The sequence below is a fragment of the Gastrolobium bilobum genome, unplaced genomic scaffold (assembly GCF_033153095.1).
Source record: "Gastrolobium bilobum isolate Gb01-03AN ecotype WA unplaced genomic scaffold, APGP_CSIRO_Gbil_v1 utg15118, whole genome shotgun sequence".
NCBI lineage: Eukaryota > Viridiplantae > Streptophyta > Magnoliopsida > Fabales > Fabaceae > Gastrolobium > Gastrolobium bilobum.
In genome coordinates this window covers 179,805-192,977 of record NW_026897539.1, presented here as the reverse complement: position 1 = coordinate 192,977, position 13,173 = coordinate 179,805, and the positions used below count along the sequence as shown (strand labels likewise).

General features: G+C 35.8%; 1 protein-coding gene across 1 annotated transcript; it reads left to right on the top strand.

Annotated features, from left to right (window-relative positions):
- The first annotated feature begins 5,184 nt into the window (after positions 1-5,184).
- Positions 5,185-6,968, top strand: LOC133307864 (spermidine hydroxycinnamoyl transferase-like). The gene has a single exon (XM_061508419.1). It carries the CDS (start codon positions 5,260-5,262, stop codon positions 6,631-6,633), a length of 1,374 nt encoding a protein of 457 aa, XP_061364403.1. The 5' UTR covers positions 5,185-5,259; the 3' UTR covers positions 6,634-6,968.
- Positions 6,969-13,173: the final 6,205 nt, after the last annotated feature.

The window sequence follows — 13,173 nt, the reverse complement described above, 5'->3', positions numbered from 1 at the left end:
ACTGGCTATGAAAAGCGCGTACTGAAAAGGTGCTCCGAAAAATATAATAAAAATATGTTAATTCTTGTAAAAATTGAGTAGGTTAAGAATCCTAAGTTTGGGATTAAAATGCTAAGCGTAGCAATTAAAGTTAATACTGTGTGTTTTATGCTTAAGTGACTATATATAGGTTTGTTAAGGCCCAAAACCCTAGGCACTCAGATTTCTTACGTGGCTCTCTTGGTGGCTGAGTGTTAGTGCACTGTTTCATTGGCTTCTCCTTCATTCGTGAGCCAAGTGGTCACCTTTGCTCCATTTCTTCTTCTCTTTTGTTGAGTAAACACTTTGGTTGGGTGTGATGGTTACTTGTGAGTGGGAGAGGAGCTTATGTTCTGAGTTTTGAGGCTGCTTGTGAGGAGGGGAAGGGCTGAGTTGGTGTGTTTCCTTGGGTGAGCTTTTGTTCATGTCTTTGGTAGCTCTAAGAAGCCATTTTTGGTGAAGAGGAACCTTGGTAGTGTGCCATTTTCGTTCTCTGGCAAGTCAGTACCCTAGGAGCTGAAGAGTGAGCTCTAAGAGTATTCTTTCCACTGTTTGTGTTGTTGGTAAGCTCCATCAACCTTTGATCTTGAGTCTAAGGGCTTAAAAATGGAACCTTGATGCATGTAATGTGCTAAGTTGATAACTTAGGGGTGGGTAACGTTAAACACACCTAAAAATGCATGCTTGGACGTAGTTAATTGGTAAAAGTTGGACCTTTGGTTTGGATTTTCGCGAAATGCAGAATCTGGGTTCTGTCACGAAATATCCTGATATTTGGTTGTGAATATCTGGATATTGCCAGTGAGATATCCGGATATGCCCCCGAGGAATATCCGGATATTCTGGGATTTCGTAGAACAGTAGCTGTGCTATGTGTATAGTAGGCTATTGGGTGTTTGTAGACCCTAGATTGATGAAGTTGAACTTCTGTAATTAATGAACTAAGTCAGAATCAAGTCATTAAGGGCTTGTGGCTTTGTTAGAAGCCTTAAGAAGTAAAACGTAAAGGAAAGACGTTGTCTTTAAGTGTATGCTTGTAGAGTTTGATTAATGATGTATTATTGGTCCATAACAGATTGTGATACTGCTGTGTTTGGGCTTTGAGATTTTGTGGACTCTTGGCTTGGATAGCTAGCCTGCAAGGTAAGCTTTCGTATCCTCGATTTAGCCATGTTGTGGTTCCACCATGTCCCATGGGGGTATGGTTATATGCATGTTGTGTTACATGCTTTTGATGTTTTGGAAATGGTAGTGAGCTGTTATATGCTAGAGCCTTTATGATATACATGTGGTGTTCCACCTATACGGTAAGCCTGAGTATGTGGTACATACAAGATGGTGAGGCTGTAGGTGAGGTGCAAGCGGTGTTCCTTGGACTACGTGTGGGTAATAGACGTATTCCTGCATTTCTCTGGCCAGTAGAATAGTATTGACACACATGGCATGAATATCTGTTGCACTGCATAGTTTTGGAACTAATATTGATATTACTGCTTTTAGAACTTATATTACACATGTAAGTGAGCTTAAGGTGGAAGATCCTTGAGGATCCCTTGTCTTATTGAGATTTCTGGTTTAGAGATTTCACCCCACGTTTGGGGAATGCTTATTTCAGGTTCAGGTAATGCGGGGGTTGAGACCTCTAGTGGCAGGAGGCCAGAGCTTAGCTGATAGATGTTGCATGTTTATGCTGCTATGTTTGATTCTGTATCATGTTTACTGTCTTATGCTTTTAGCTTCAGTTTATGGATTATTATGTTGAGACTTGGTTGATTATGTCATTTATTTGGTGAGCATGGGGATTGTCCATGCCACATAGACTTGTTTATGTCTTGTTTTAGTTGGAGTTGTAATAATGTATCAAGATTATTGCCCGGACTACGAGTAGTAGATCCGTGACTTAGATACTCACATTTATATCTATATATGGAGGTATTTCAGTTAGATGTTTATTGCAATTTACATACAGGCGATATTTTATGAAATTGATTAAGTAATCAACTGGGCTAAGTATAATGACATCATAATTGAAAAGAAAAAGATTTTCCGCATTTTTAATAAAGCACAGCTTAATACGATAGTATGATAACATTACCGGGTATACACGGGGTGTTACACTTAGTAACTTATAATAAGTAATGTTCAAGGTTATGAATGACATATATTGATGATAAATGTCTTGATTAGTTATAAGTTAAGTGGAAAATGTCTTAATCTAAGAGAGTTCATTAATGGACTAAGTGTCTAATGAGTTATTGTGGACTTAGTGAACAATTCCTTATGCATTAAAAACATCTAATTAAGTAATAAATGGTCTAGACTTATAATGGGCATATCATTCGTATATAAGTATGAAAAGTGGAATCATTAAATGATTAAGTCTTATATATGACTTGATTAATTACTGTGTAATTAATGATGTGAATGGTTCCTACTCTAGGTGTACGTAGAGAACCTTGCACTTGAGGATTTTATTGGAGCATACGTATTATATTGGAGTGTGGGCCTGTGCTAAACTCCTTGAGGTAAGCTCCTGGTTGTAGTGGCTCCTCTCTCTTGTGGCCCCACCATGATGGTGGACATTATGGTTGTATTGTATGAAAGTATGTGGTATAATGTATATGTGCTTTCATTCACATGCATATAGATGTTATATGATTCTTGATGTTATGATGATGCACTAATGATATATGTTATGAGAATCCTGGCCATTGATCGTGGTATGTAGGCTGCCTATGACTTGACTCTAGGAGCTATTTCATACTAAGGTTGTGTTGACTGTCTATGGCTTGACCCAGGAGTCACACATGTGTAACCGTCTATGGCTTTGACCCTGGGGTTACACGAGGATGATATGATGATGCTATGTTTATGTTGTATGCCCGTATTATATGCTTTATATCTGACTTGTCATACAAGAAGTGGGCTCAGGGGATTAGAGGATCCTCTATGAACCTTGAGCTTACTGAGATGTTGTTATCTCATCCCTTTTGGGGATATCATTTCAGGTACCCACGGTAGTTGTGAGTATTCTAAGGGCAAGGGCCCAGCTACGTATTAGTGGACTGATGCTGTTGTTCATTTTACGCTTTTATTTAATTATGTGGCATGTGTAGTGTGTTGACATGCCTAGTTAGCTTATTTTAAGACTCTGTTGAAGTATGTAATAATGCTCAGGAATATTTTTATTTGAGCCTTTGAATTATGGATGTATGTATTATGAGTTATGTTAGATGCATGTGATGAGTGCATAAAGACATGATGTATGGATTTGTTAAATTGGGCACAGAGCCATTATGTATGTACTGACCCATTGAGGGGATTGCAGTCCGTGTGGGACTTGCAAGTTGTATGTTATTTAACTGTGTTTATCAGGTGTAATTATGTGTGAGATTCTTATCTCCCAGTTATCCGTTAAACAACAATTATGCTGTCTGTGAGACTCTAGCAGGAATGACACTTGTGGTCATATCTGGTTAGTCAATGGCCACTAATACTGGCTAATGGGATTAATTAGTAGATGTACGTTTTAGTTTTACGCTTCCGCAATATCTCTCATGTGAAAGTTTTTAGAAACGCTTTCAGAAAATATTTTGGAAAAAGTTTATTCGTATTTTTACAAGACGTCTCTTTAATTATTTAATAAAATCTTCCGCTGTGTACTCTATAATATCATGATAATAACAACCGGAGTACTACGAGGTGTTACACGCACCATCCCAACTCTGATTTCATTATATTTGGATATTTTATAATCATATACATGATCCAGGAAATATAAATCTTTCAGAATATATATATATATATATATATATATTTATTTATTGTGATTTGAGTTATTATTATTAATTAGATCGATGTGATAGTTAGGCTTGCTAGACTATTTGATGATAGTCTATGCGTTAGTCATGACTCGAATTTGGGTCATGACAATTTTCTATATTTTTTTTTCAGTTTTAATCTTTAGTGTTAAGTTTTCATTATATTTGGTTTTATTTCTTCTTCTTTTTTCTTTTTTTTCTTGTGTCTATTTTTTTCCCTAAAAAGGGTAAAATAGGAAGATTAATTTGGTTTTTAACATTGTCAAGAATGGGTTTGGATAAAAAAACTATAGAGGAGGTAACTGATTAAAAAATAAATAAGAGGGAAAGTAATTTAAAACAAAATCATAGGAGGTTTTTGAACTTTTTCCTTACAAATATCATCATATTTAAAAGTAACCTATTTAGTTAGCTTATTTTATGTTAAAATTTTTATTTATTGTTAAAAAAATTTGATTATAGGATTTCTTTAAAAAAAAATATTTGTAAAAGAAAAATCACTATGAAAGCTGTGTTCAGCTACCACTTAAAAGTTGTTTTAAAAATAAGTATTGTAAAAGAAATACTTGCAAGTTGCCACAGTGCCATTTATTTATCAACCATCTTATTATCATATCTTGATTTCGAGTAAGATCCGGACACCTATGTGTAAATCCTCCCTGAAGTAATTGAGTTTCAAATGAAAAAATGGAAAAGTAAAAATAAAAATTTGTCTTCCATCCATTGATGTGCTATGATGCAATGTACAACTGTAATATTTAATACCCACATATCCCCTGGCGCCAGGTACAATAACGTTTGAAAAGCATACACAGTAAAATTATTTCAACAGAAAAAGCTCACTCAGGAGTTTTATCATCTAAAAAAAAAATAAAACAGAATTAATGTAATAAAACGTATTAAATTATAAATAATTTTATTTTTTATTTAAACTAATTCATTGAGTATCTAAGAGTATTAATTACAAAAACTTTTAAGAAAATTTTAAAAATGTCTGAACCCAAAGCTAATAGATTCCACCACATCATAGGCCGAGGTTTTAGTCCTGAAGCGTGGTTTGGTAATTTGGTTGGGGCCTTAAGAGCAGTGTTTATGAATACCTCGGGGTTGTGTATATATATATATATAAGAGTTGTGTTGTTGGAAAAATGATTGTGTTGTGTCGTTAGAAAAATGATTGTGTAATATTATAAAAATTTGTTTTGGGTGCCTTAATTTTTTTATTTTTATTTTTGTTTCAAAAAATGCGAACCTCACAAAATGTTACGTGTGGAGAAAATTTTTTCACTTTAAGTGACATGATAGATGCAAACTCTATATATATATATATATATATATATATATATATATATATATATATATTGCAAGACGCAGAGCAAAGCAATGAAGCATATACCACATCAAGGCTATAAGCACAAATATGGTGACCATTACAGCTTCTCACACTGTCATTCCAAATCAGTCAACTCCCAAGACTCGTTTATGGCTTTCTGATAATGACCATGTCGTGCGTCTAGGTCATACACCCATTATCTACGTTTACAAAGCAAAACACAACCACGAAGCCATTGAGAGGATGAGAACCTCGCTCACCGAGATTTTAGTGCATTACTATCCAGTAGGTGGTAGATTGAGTTGGATTGAAGAACGTGGTAGATTGGAATTGGATTGTAATGCAAAGGGAGTGATATTGCTTGAAGCTGAAACCACAAAAACATTGGATGAATATGGAGATTTTTCACCCACTTACCCCATCAAGGACCTTATTCCAACCATTGATTATACTCAACCTATTGAGGAGCTGCCCTTGCTGCTGGTCCAACTCACAACATTCCATAGAGACCAAAGCCTTGCCATGGGTGTTGCTATCTCTCATATTTTGTTTGATGGGGTTGCTACTATTCAATTCATAAACTCATGGGCAAAGCTGGCTCGTGGGGATACATTAGACCCTGATGAAATGCCATTTCTAGATCGAACAATACTCAAATTCCCACACTCACCATTAGCACCACGCTTTGATCACCCTGAGTTGAAGCCTCCCCCACTCATACTAGGAACCTCTGATTGCACTAATGAGCAAAAGAAGAAAACAACAGCTGCATCATTGAAACTGACATCAGAGGAAGTGGAGAAGCTGAAGAAGAAGGCCAATGATCAATCCCAGAAAGATGGGTCAAGACCATATAGCAGATATGAAGCTATTGCTGCACATATATGGAGATGTGCATCTAAGGCTCGTGAACTTGATGACAATCAACCAACTCTGGTTCGGTTCAATGCTGATATTCGCAGTAGACTGAATCCACCTCTGCCTAGTAATTATTCTGGGAATGCTTTGGCAAGAACAGTGACATCAACATGCTATGTTGGAGAACTTATATCAAATCCTTTGAGCTATGCAGCACAGATGATACGGGAATCAGTTGAGTTGCTTACAAATGAGTACATAAGGTCACAACTAGATGTTATTTTGGGCCAGGAGGTACTAGATTGCTTAAGGGCTTTCGTCTTGAGACAAGGAGAACTTATGATAGCCCCATTTTCTGGGAATCCTAATCTTCATCTCACAAGCTGGATGAGCATGCCTATGTATGAAGCTGATTTTGGGAGGGGAAAGCCTGTGCATTTTGGTCTAGGATATGTGTCTCCACATGACAGGGCATTGATTATTCCAAGCCCAGATGGGGATGGCTCTGTTATTGTGTCTATGCACTTCCAGATGGCACATATGCAACTTTTCAAGAAGTTCTTCTACGACGATATATGTGTTGGCGTGCGTTCCTCCCTTTAATGCTAACAGCTATACATCCACTTCTCACGACAACTGTCTTCGGCTTGTTGAGTGCAAGTTTTACATGTGCTCTGCAATTTCCTATTTCCAATAAATTTACTACAGCAAAGAAAAAAATATGACTTCATTTATGGATTGTCGACATCGGTGTCATGTAAACGTTTACATGGAGATTCTAGATGAATTGAGATCGCTGTAATTCATCTCATAACAAACAATCAAGGAAATGAAAGGATAATAATAAATCAGGATACTGCTGAAGAAAATTAAAAATAATAATAATTTGGATACATTGCAAAAAATTTCATATTATTTTTTCATTTTGTAGGATAAATTTTATATTATCTGAGTAAATGAATTTTAACATCTAAATTGATTGGATGATTTGTTAATATATAAACAATTAATAGTTTAAATATTTTTAATATTAAAATCATATTATAAAATAATGATTAAACCACAATTCCTTCCTAGAGTCTAGTGGTAAATTCATGTGAAAAAATTAAAACAGAATAAGAAGAGAGCGAGAATGGATTGGAGAGTGTATGGTTGAATGGATATAAAAAAAAAAAAAATTTGCCCCAACACCTAATTAATAAACCTGACTCCGCCACTGAATTGTAAACTGATTACAATCAAGATTATGTTCATAACCTCTTTCATTACATGCCACCCCTATATTTTCATTGACTTAAGTTATTTAAGAAACTCCATTAAGTAAATCTTCACTGCTGCTTCACATGACCCGTTGCCTGCCTCAAATGAGTGTATTTCAATCTTTTGGGAGAAAGAAGAAAAAGCCCCAAACATATCTAGCATTTCCCAATTGTGCTAACACGAGATATTTTAAAACAGAAATCAGTATGTAGAATGTAAACTTTTATGCATAGCTTACTCACTTTATATCTCTAATTAGCTTAATTTCTACTTTTGGTATAGCCATTCCAGGTGGTAAAGTCCACTTTCTCCATGAAATCCACAAATCGCCAAGTGGCTTGTGAAACAATTGAGTGGTTTAGTTCAATTAATTACCAATTGCGTTTAGGAACTTACATAAGTCCAAGTCTTTTCAATGCTACGGCTACTTAATCATATGAAGACATTGTGTCTGCCACTTGTAAATATAAAATGTGGAAACTTTGCCATCATATCTTCCTTACCATAACAAGTGAAAAATGTACCCCACATTTTTATGTAGATCTTAGAAACATAGACTTATTGTCATTGAAATAATAGGAATAACATAGAGGAAGATAAAACAAGAGTAATAAGATAATTAAGGTAGTGTGTCACATTTCAATGTACAAAGATGATTATTTCTGAAAATTGTTGATAAGAAACCTATCAAAGGTCACGGTGCTAAATCTACTTTATATCGTCTTCCTTTATGTCTTTTGATTTAGATTCGTTTTCCTATAATTTCAAAAGCACAAGGACTAAGTGGCATTTCTTTTTTACTTTTATTATTGCTATCTACATCTACTTTATATCATCTCCCTTTACGTCTTTTAATATAGATTCGTTTGCCTATAATTTCAAAAGCTCAAGGACCAAGTGGCATTTCTTTTTACTTTTATTATTGCTATCTACATCTACTTTATATCATCTCCCTTTACGTCTTTTAATTTAGATTCGTTTGCCTATAATTTCAAAAGCACAAGGACCAAGTAGCATTTCTTTTTACTTTTATTATTGCTCTAACCAGCTTTAGAGTACTGTTGATTTCATAATTCACATGTGGGACCTTGACTTTATTATTTTTTTCTTTTGTTATACTTTGTTACTTTGAAAAGTAGGTCTTCGTTCATCCATATCTCACCAACTATTAAGGGGTGTTTGGTTTAAGAGTTTTGAGGGGTTTCCCAGTCAAGTGATTCCAGCATTCATGGTTCTCCTTGTTTGGTAGAAGGTTTAATAAATTTTACCCATTATTCTGAGTTACCTAGCTATCAAACATTGTACGTGAAAAATGAAGAAAACCACCGTTGAGAAAGCAACTTGTAACATGGTATTTCTTGAGAAACCTGATAAGTTAATAAAGTGGAACAAAACCATGACAAAAATATCCCTCACACGTGAGCAAACAAGATGAAAGAGCACAGCTACTTCAAGCCTTGTCTGATGCTAAGCGTGAGCTGTTTGGTCTTCTATAAGCTCATGGAGAAAAGAGGTTTGCTGGAAATGTTAGTAACTACTTAATTATATCCTTATATTGGCAATGCAAAACAAGATTACTACAAATATAGGTTTGTGATGCATTTAAATTTTTAAATGCTTAATTAACTTCCTCTGCATAATCTTTGCATAATTTTTATAACTTCAACAGCCACAAAAAAACTTCTGCAACTATCAAGGAAGAGCTTGAAGGCATAGCATCAATACTTGAACAGTAATGGCAACAAGAGGAAGAAAGAAGGGAGTTCTCAGATGTACAGTCACAGATCCAAAACATATGTGGAGAAATAGTTGGGAACGTGAACCTTATTGATGTTCCCCCTGCAGTTATAGAGTCATTTTTTAAAAGGATTTTTTCGTAATTTTAATATATTTTCCCATCAATATTTTATCTTCAACCAAACACAGATTCAGAATTTTCACTCAATTTGCCCGGTAAATTTTTTTCTAACCAAACAACTGTTTTTACAGTTTCCTATCAAACTCACTTTCCTACCATTTCCCTATCAATTACATTTCCCTAGTATTCAAAAAATTTCTCCTCAACCAAACGCTACCTTAGGAATTTTAAAATATTCGTTTGTTAAAGTTTTAGTCTATAATGTAAGGGTTTTACTTCTCTCATGTTGTATGAGAGAAGCTATCTCATGTTGTGAGATAAATTAAGTGGGACCCGCCAATTTTTAAAAAAAGAAAAAGAAAGAAAAAAAGAGGCACGTCTTTTTATGTGAGTGTAAAATGAGATAGGACTCTTATGTAGCATAAGAGTATAATTTTCCATAATGTAAATACTAAGTGTAGCAAGGGTTTGACTTCCTTCAATTTTCACCTATCACTTGTTAGTTCTTAATTACCATTCCTTCTGATTATAACGATCCTCACGGGTAAATTTTTATTATGGAGATTTAATTTGAAGATTTGGATGTCAAATATGTGTTTAGAATGTGATTTTATATTGTCTGACACTTTTTCGCGAAAATCTCGTGAATAGTGATTTCTGTCGGATGATTTATACTGTTGTTTAAGCAACCAGCAGAGCCTAGAAATGAATAAATAATGTGATAAGTATATGAAAGTCCAATATATGCCAAACAATTCATGTTTAGACCAAAAATGATAAGTTAGAAGTTTACGATTTTGCGTGAAAACAGTGCACAGTTAGTGATTCACTGTGCATTTTGTCAAAAACGGTGCAGAAACCCAACTGTGAATTGCTAATATTGTTCCTTAGGGAATAAAAGTAAGTGTAAATGAGCTCAGAAAAATAAAATTATATTTGTAGCTTTGAGTTAATACCGGGTCAAGTTAAGTGAAATTAAGTGTGAGAAACTACCATATTATGTCTTAAGACCTTAAGTAGGTTAAGTGAGGTGCCATTGCCACTATTCATCAACATTCTCAACATCTCTTCTCTCTCTTCAAGCCGCGGCAGACATGGTGAAAAGGGGATAGGGTTTTTTTTTTTTCCTCTCATTCTCACTCAATAATCCACCAAAACATCAAGTACCTTGCATGAAATTTTAAGTAGAAAACCAAGTGAATCCAACCATCAACTCCATTTACCTTGAAAAATATCGTGTTGAGAGATATCTCCTCCCCCAATTTCATGGCACTATTCATCAAGAGGAGAAATTTGGAGTTTTGATGAAGCTTTTCTTGGAGGTTGTCCCTTGGACCTCCTAGGAGTTTTTTGTGGTAAGGAATCTCTTCTCCATGGGTTTAATTTTTGGATTTGAAGTTTTAAATTTTCAAGAGCAATTGGGTGGGAAAAACGTTGGATTAGAAATTTGAATTTGTGTGATATTATTGATGAATATGGTGTAGTAATGTGAGGTGAACATGTATGAGAGTGTAAAGTTTGGAAAATTTCATTGAATCCTTCTACCCTAGTTTCCGTCATAGCGTAATTAATTAGGGTTTGATGTTCAAAATTTAATTTGACACTTTGTGGAGGATTAAAAGTACGTGTAAGTTACGAATAAAGTAGGATACTGAAAGTATAAAAAAAATCCCTTGTGAAACTTTCCTTTAGGTTTCAGATATTCGGGTTCCAATATGTAACACCACGTTCTAGAACCAGTTTGTTATCATTGTTTTATGATATTAAGTGCAGTTACAATAACATTAGTCCAATTGAAAACAAGGATAAACTTTTCTTTGAAAACCTTGTTTGTTTTTCCTTTTTCAAACCACACCGTATTTAAAATCACCAATGTCGTAACTATAACTGTGTGAAGTTGCGGAATAACTAATATTATGCTTAACATCATGTCCTTACTTTATTAGACCCAACTGAGTGGTCCTTAATCATTAATTTCATGTATAATTTATTTTTATTTAAACAAGGGTAGGTGTTTAAGCTCCCTTCTTGGCCGCTTAAGTCCCCTACTACTCAAATTTCTGTTCGACGAGCGAGCTTAAGCCCTCTTCCAGGGCGCTTAAGCTCCTTCATGGGCGCTTAAGCACCCTCTACCTGTGCAAAACACATTTGCTTTATTTTCATGTATTTCTCTTGGGGACTTTCTCCCCAATGCCATTACACTTAACAGACTTTACATATATAATTGTACAACAACATTCTTCAAAATAAATACATACCAAAGAACTTAAAATACATATGATCAAAGTCCCTACTCATATACATGAGGGCTATACAAAATATCAATAATCATCCTCTAATCTCAACATGAACACAAAAACCAATGAAGCTTCAAAATGCTCTATACATGGACTAATATTGATTGGCATGCATAAGTAAAAGACACAACATCAACATATATAAATCTATCTCAAATGTGACCACCTGCCACTAGAGTCTCTTGCAACATCTGTAACGCTCGGCCACTTGCAAGAATCAATGACTGTCCCCACACACTAACACGAGACTTTTCAGTGTGCTTTGTCCTCACTCGCACACTTCCCGGGAAAACTTCCCAGGAGGTCACCCATCCCAGAATTGCTCCAAGTCAAGCACGCTTAACTGTGGAGTTCTTCCGATCCGGGCTACCGAAAAGTAGATGCATCTTGTTAGTATAGGTAGTACCAATTAATTCTTATAAGTCATTCCTAACTGTACCGTCCCATACCAGCACAGTCTCTGCAATCCCTCTCTTTCGGGTGTTGATTCGATTCATTCATGAACCCCCAAGCTGCAAGATTTGGCATGAGCCGCTCATTGTCTGTGCCCTTTCGCACTGGCGATCACTCCCTGCCTTTGCCAGCTTTTGGGATGTTACATGCCCACCAGCTTCCGCCTGGTTCGTCCTCGAACCACACCGTACTGGAAGAGAGGCCCTGCTCTGATACCACTTGTAACGCCTGACAACTTGCAAGAATCAATGACTGTCCCCACACACTAACACGAGACTTTTCAGTGTGCTTTGTCCTCACTCGCACACTTCCCGGGAAAACTTCCCAGGAGGTCACCCATCCCAGAATTGCTCCAAGTCAAGCACGTTTAACTGTGGAGTTCTTCCGATCTGGGCTACCGAAAAGTAGATGCATCTTGTTAGTATAGGTAGTACCAATTAATTCTTATAAGTCATTCCTAACTGTACCGTCCCATACCAGCACAATCTCTGGAATCCCTCTCTTTCAGGTGTTGATTCGATTCATTCATGAACCCCCAAGCTGCAAGATTTGGCATGAGCCGCTCATTGTCCATGCCCTTTCGCACCGGCGATCACTCCCTGCCCTTGCCAGCTCTTGGGATGTTACAACATATGTACCTAAAATAGCATTCCGCAAATAGGGTGAGATAAAAACTCAGTAAACACAGGGTTTTTGGAGAACTCCTCCAACTCCAGAGTTCACTTCCTGCATGAAGGGTTAGTATACACATATCATGAATTATATCATATAACCAGAGGCAATATCAGTAATGATTTAATCACAACATACTCATTCATTCAAATGGCCAAAGAATTAAACAATCAAATCATCACTCATGCTCTAGTTGCATCTTAGTTCTTTTTACCAAGTATAAAACCTAGCCCCTAGTGCTTGTCCATTGGCCCTTTCTCCAATGACACAATAATACTATATGAACGCAAACATGCCATAGTACTAACATTACCACTCAATCATCCATTCATTAACCATTACTTCTATAAAAGCAATGGTGGAACAATAAGAGGATGAACCTCTAAGATCCTAAGGTTTGCCTCTTGATGCTTCCTTTCCTTTACAAGCTTTCTTCTAGTTCCACAACACTAATTTCTCTTGGTATGATAACTTGGTAATTTTCTCCAATCACCAACATTACCAATCCTTGAATTAATTCAAGTATCCAAACTAAGATCCATTGCTTCTTCTATCGGTTGATCTATCAAGGAAGGTCTACAAGGCTCAATCCAACCAACACAA

Coding starts and splice junctions, on each gene's coding strand:
- LOC133307864 (XM_061508419.1), top strand. CDS start 5,260: ATGGTGACCATTACAGCTTCTCACACTGTCATTCCAAATCAGTCAACT.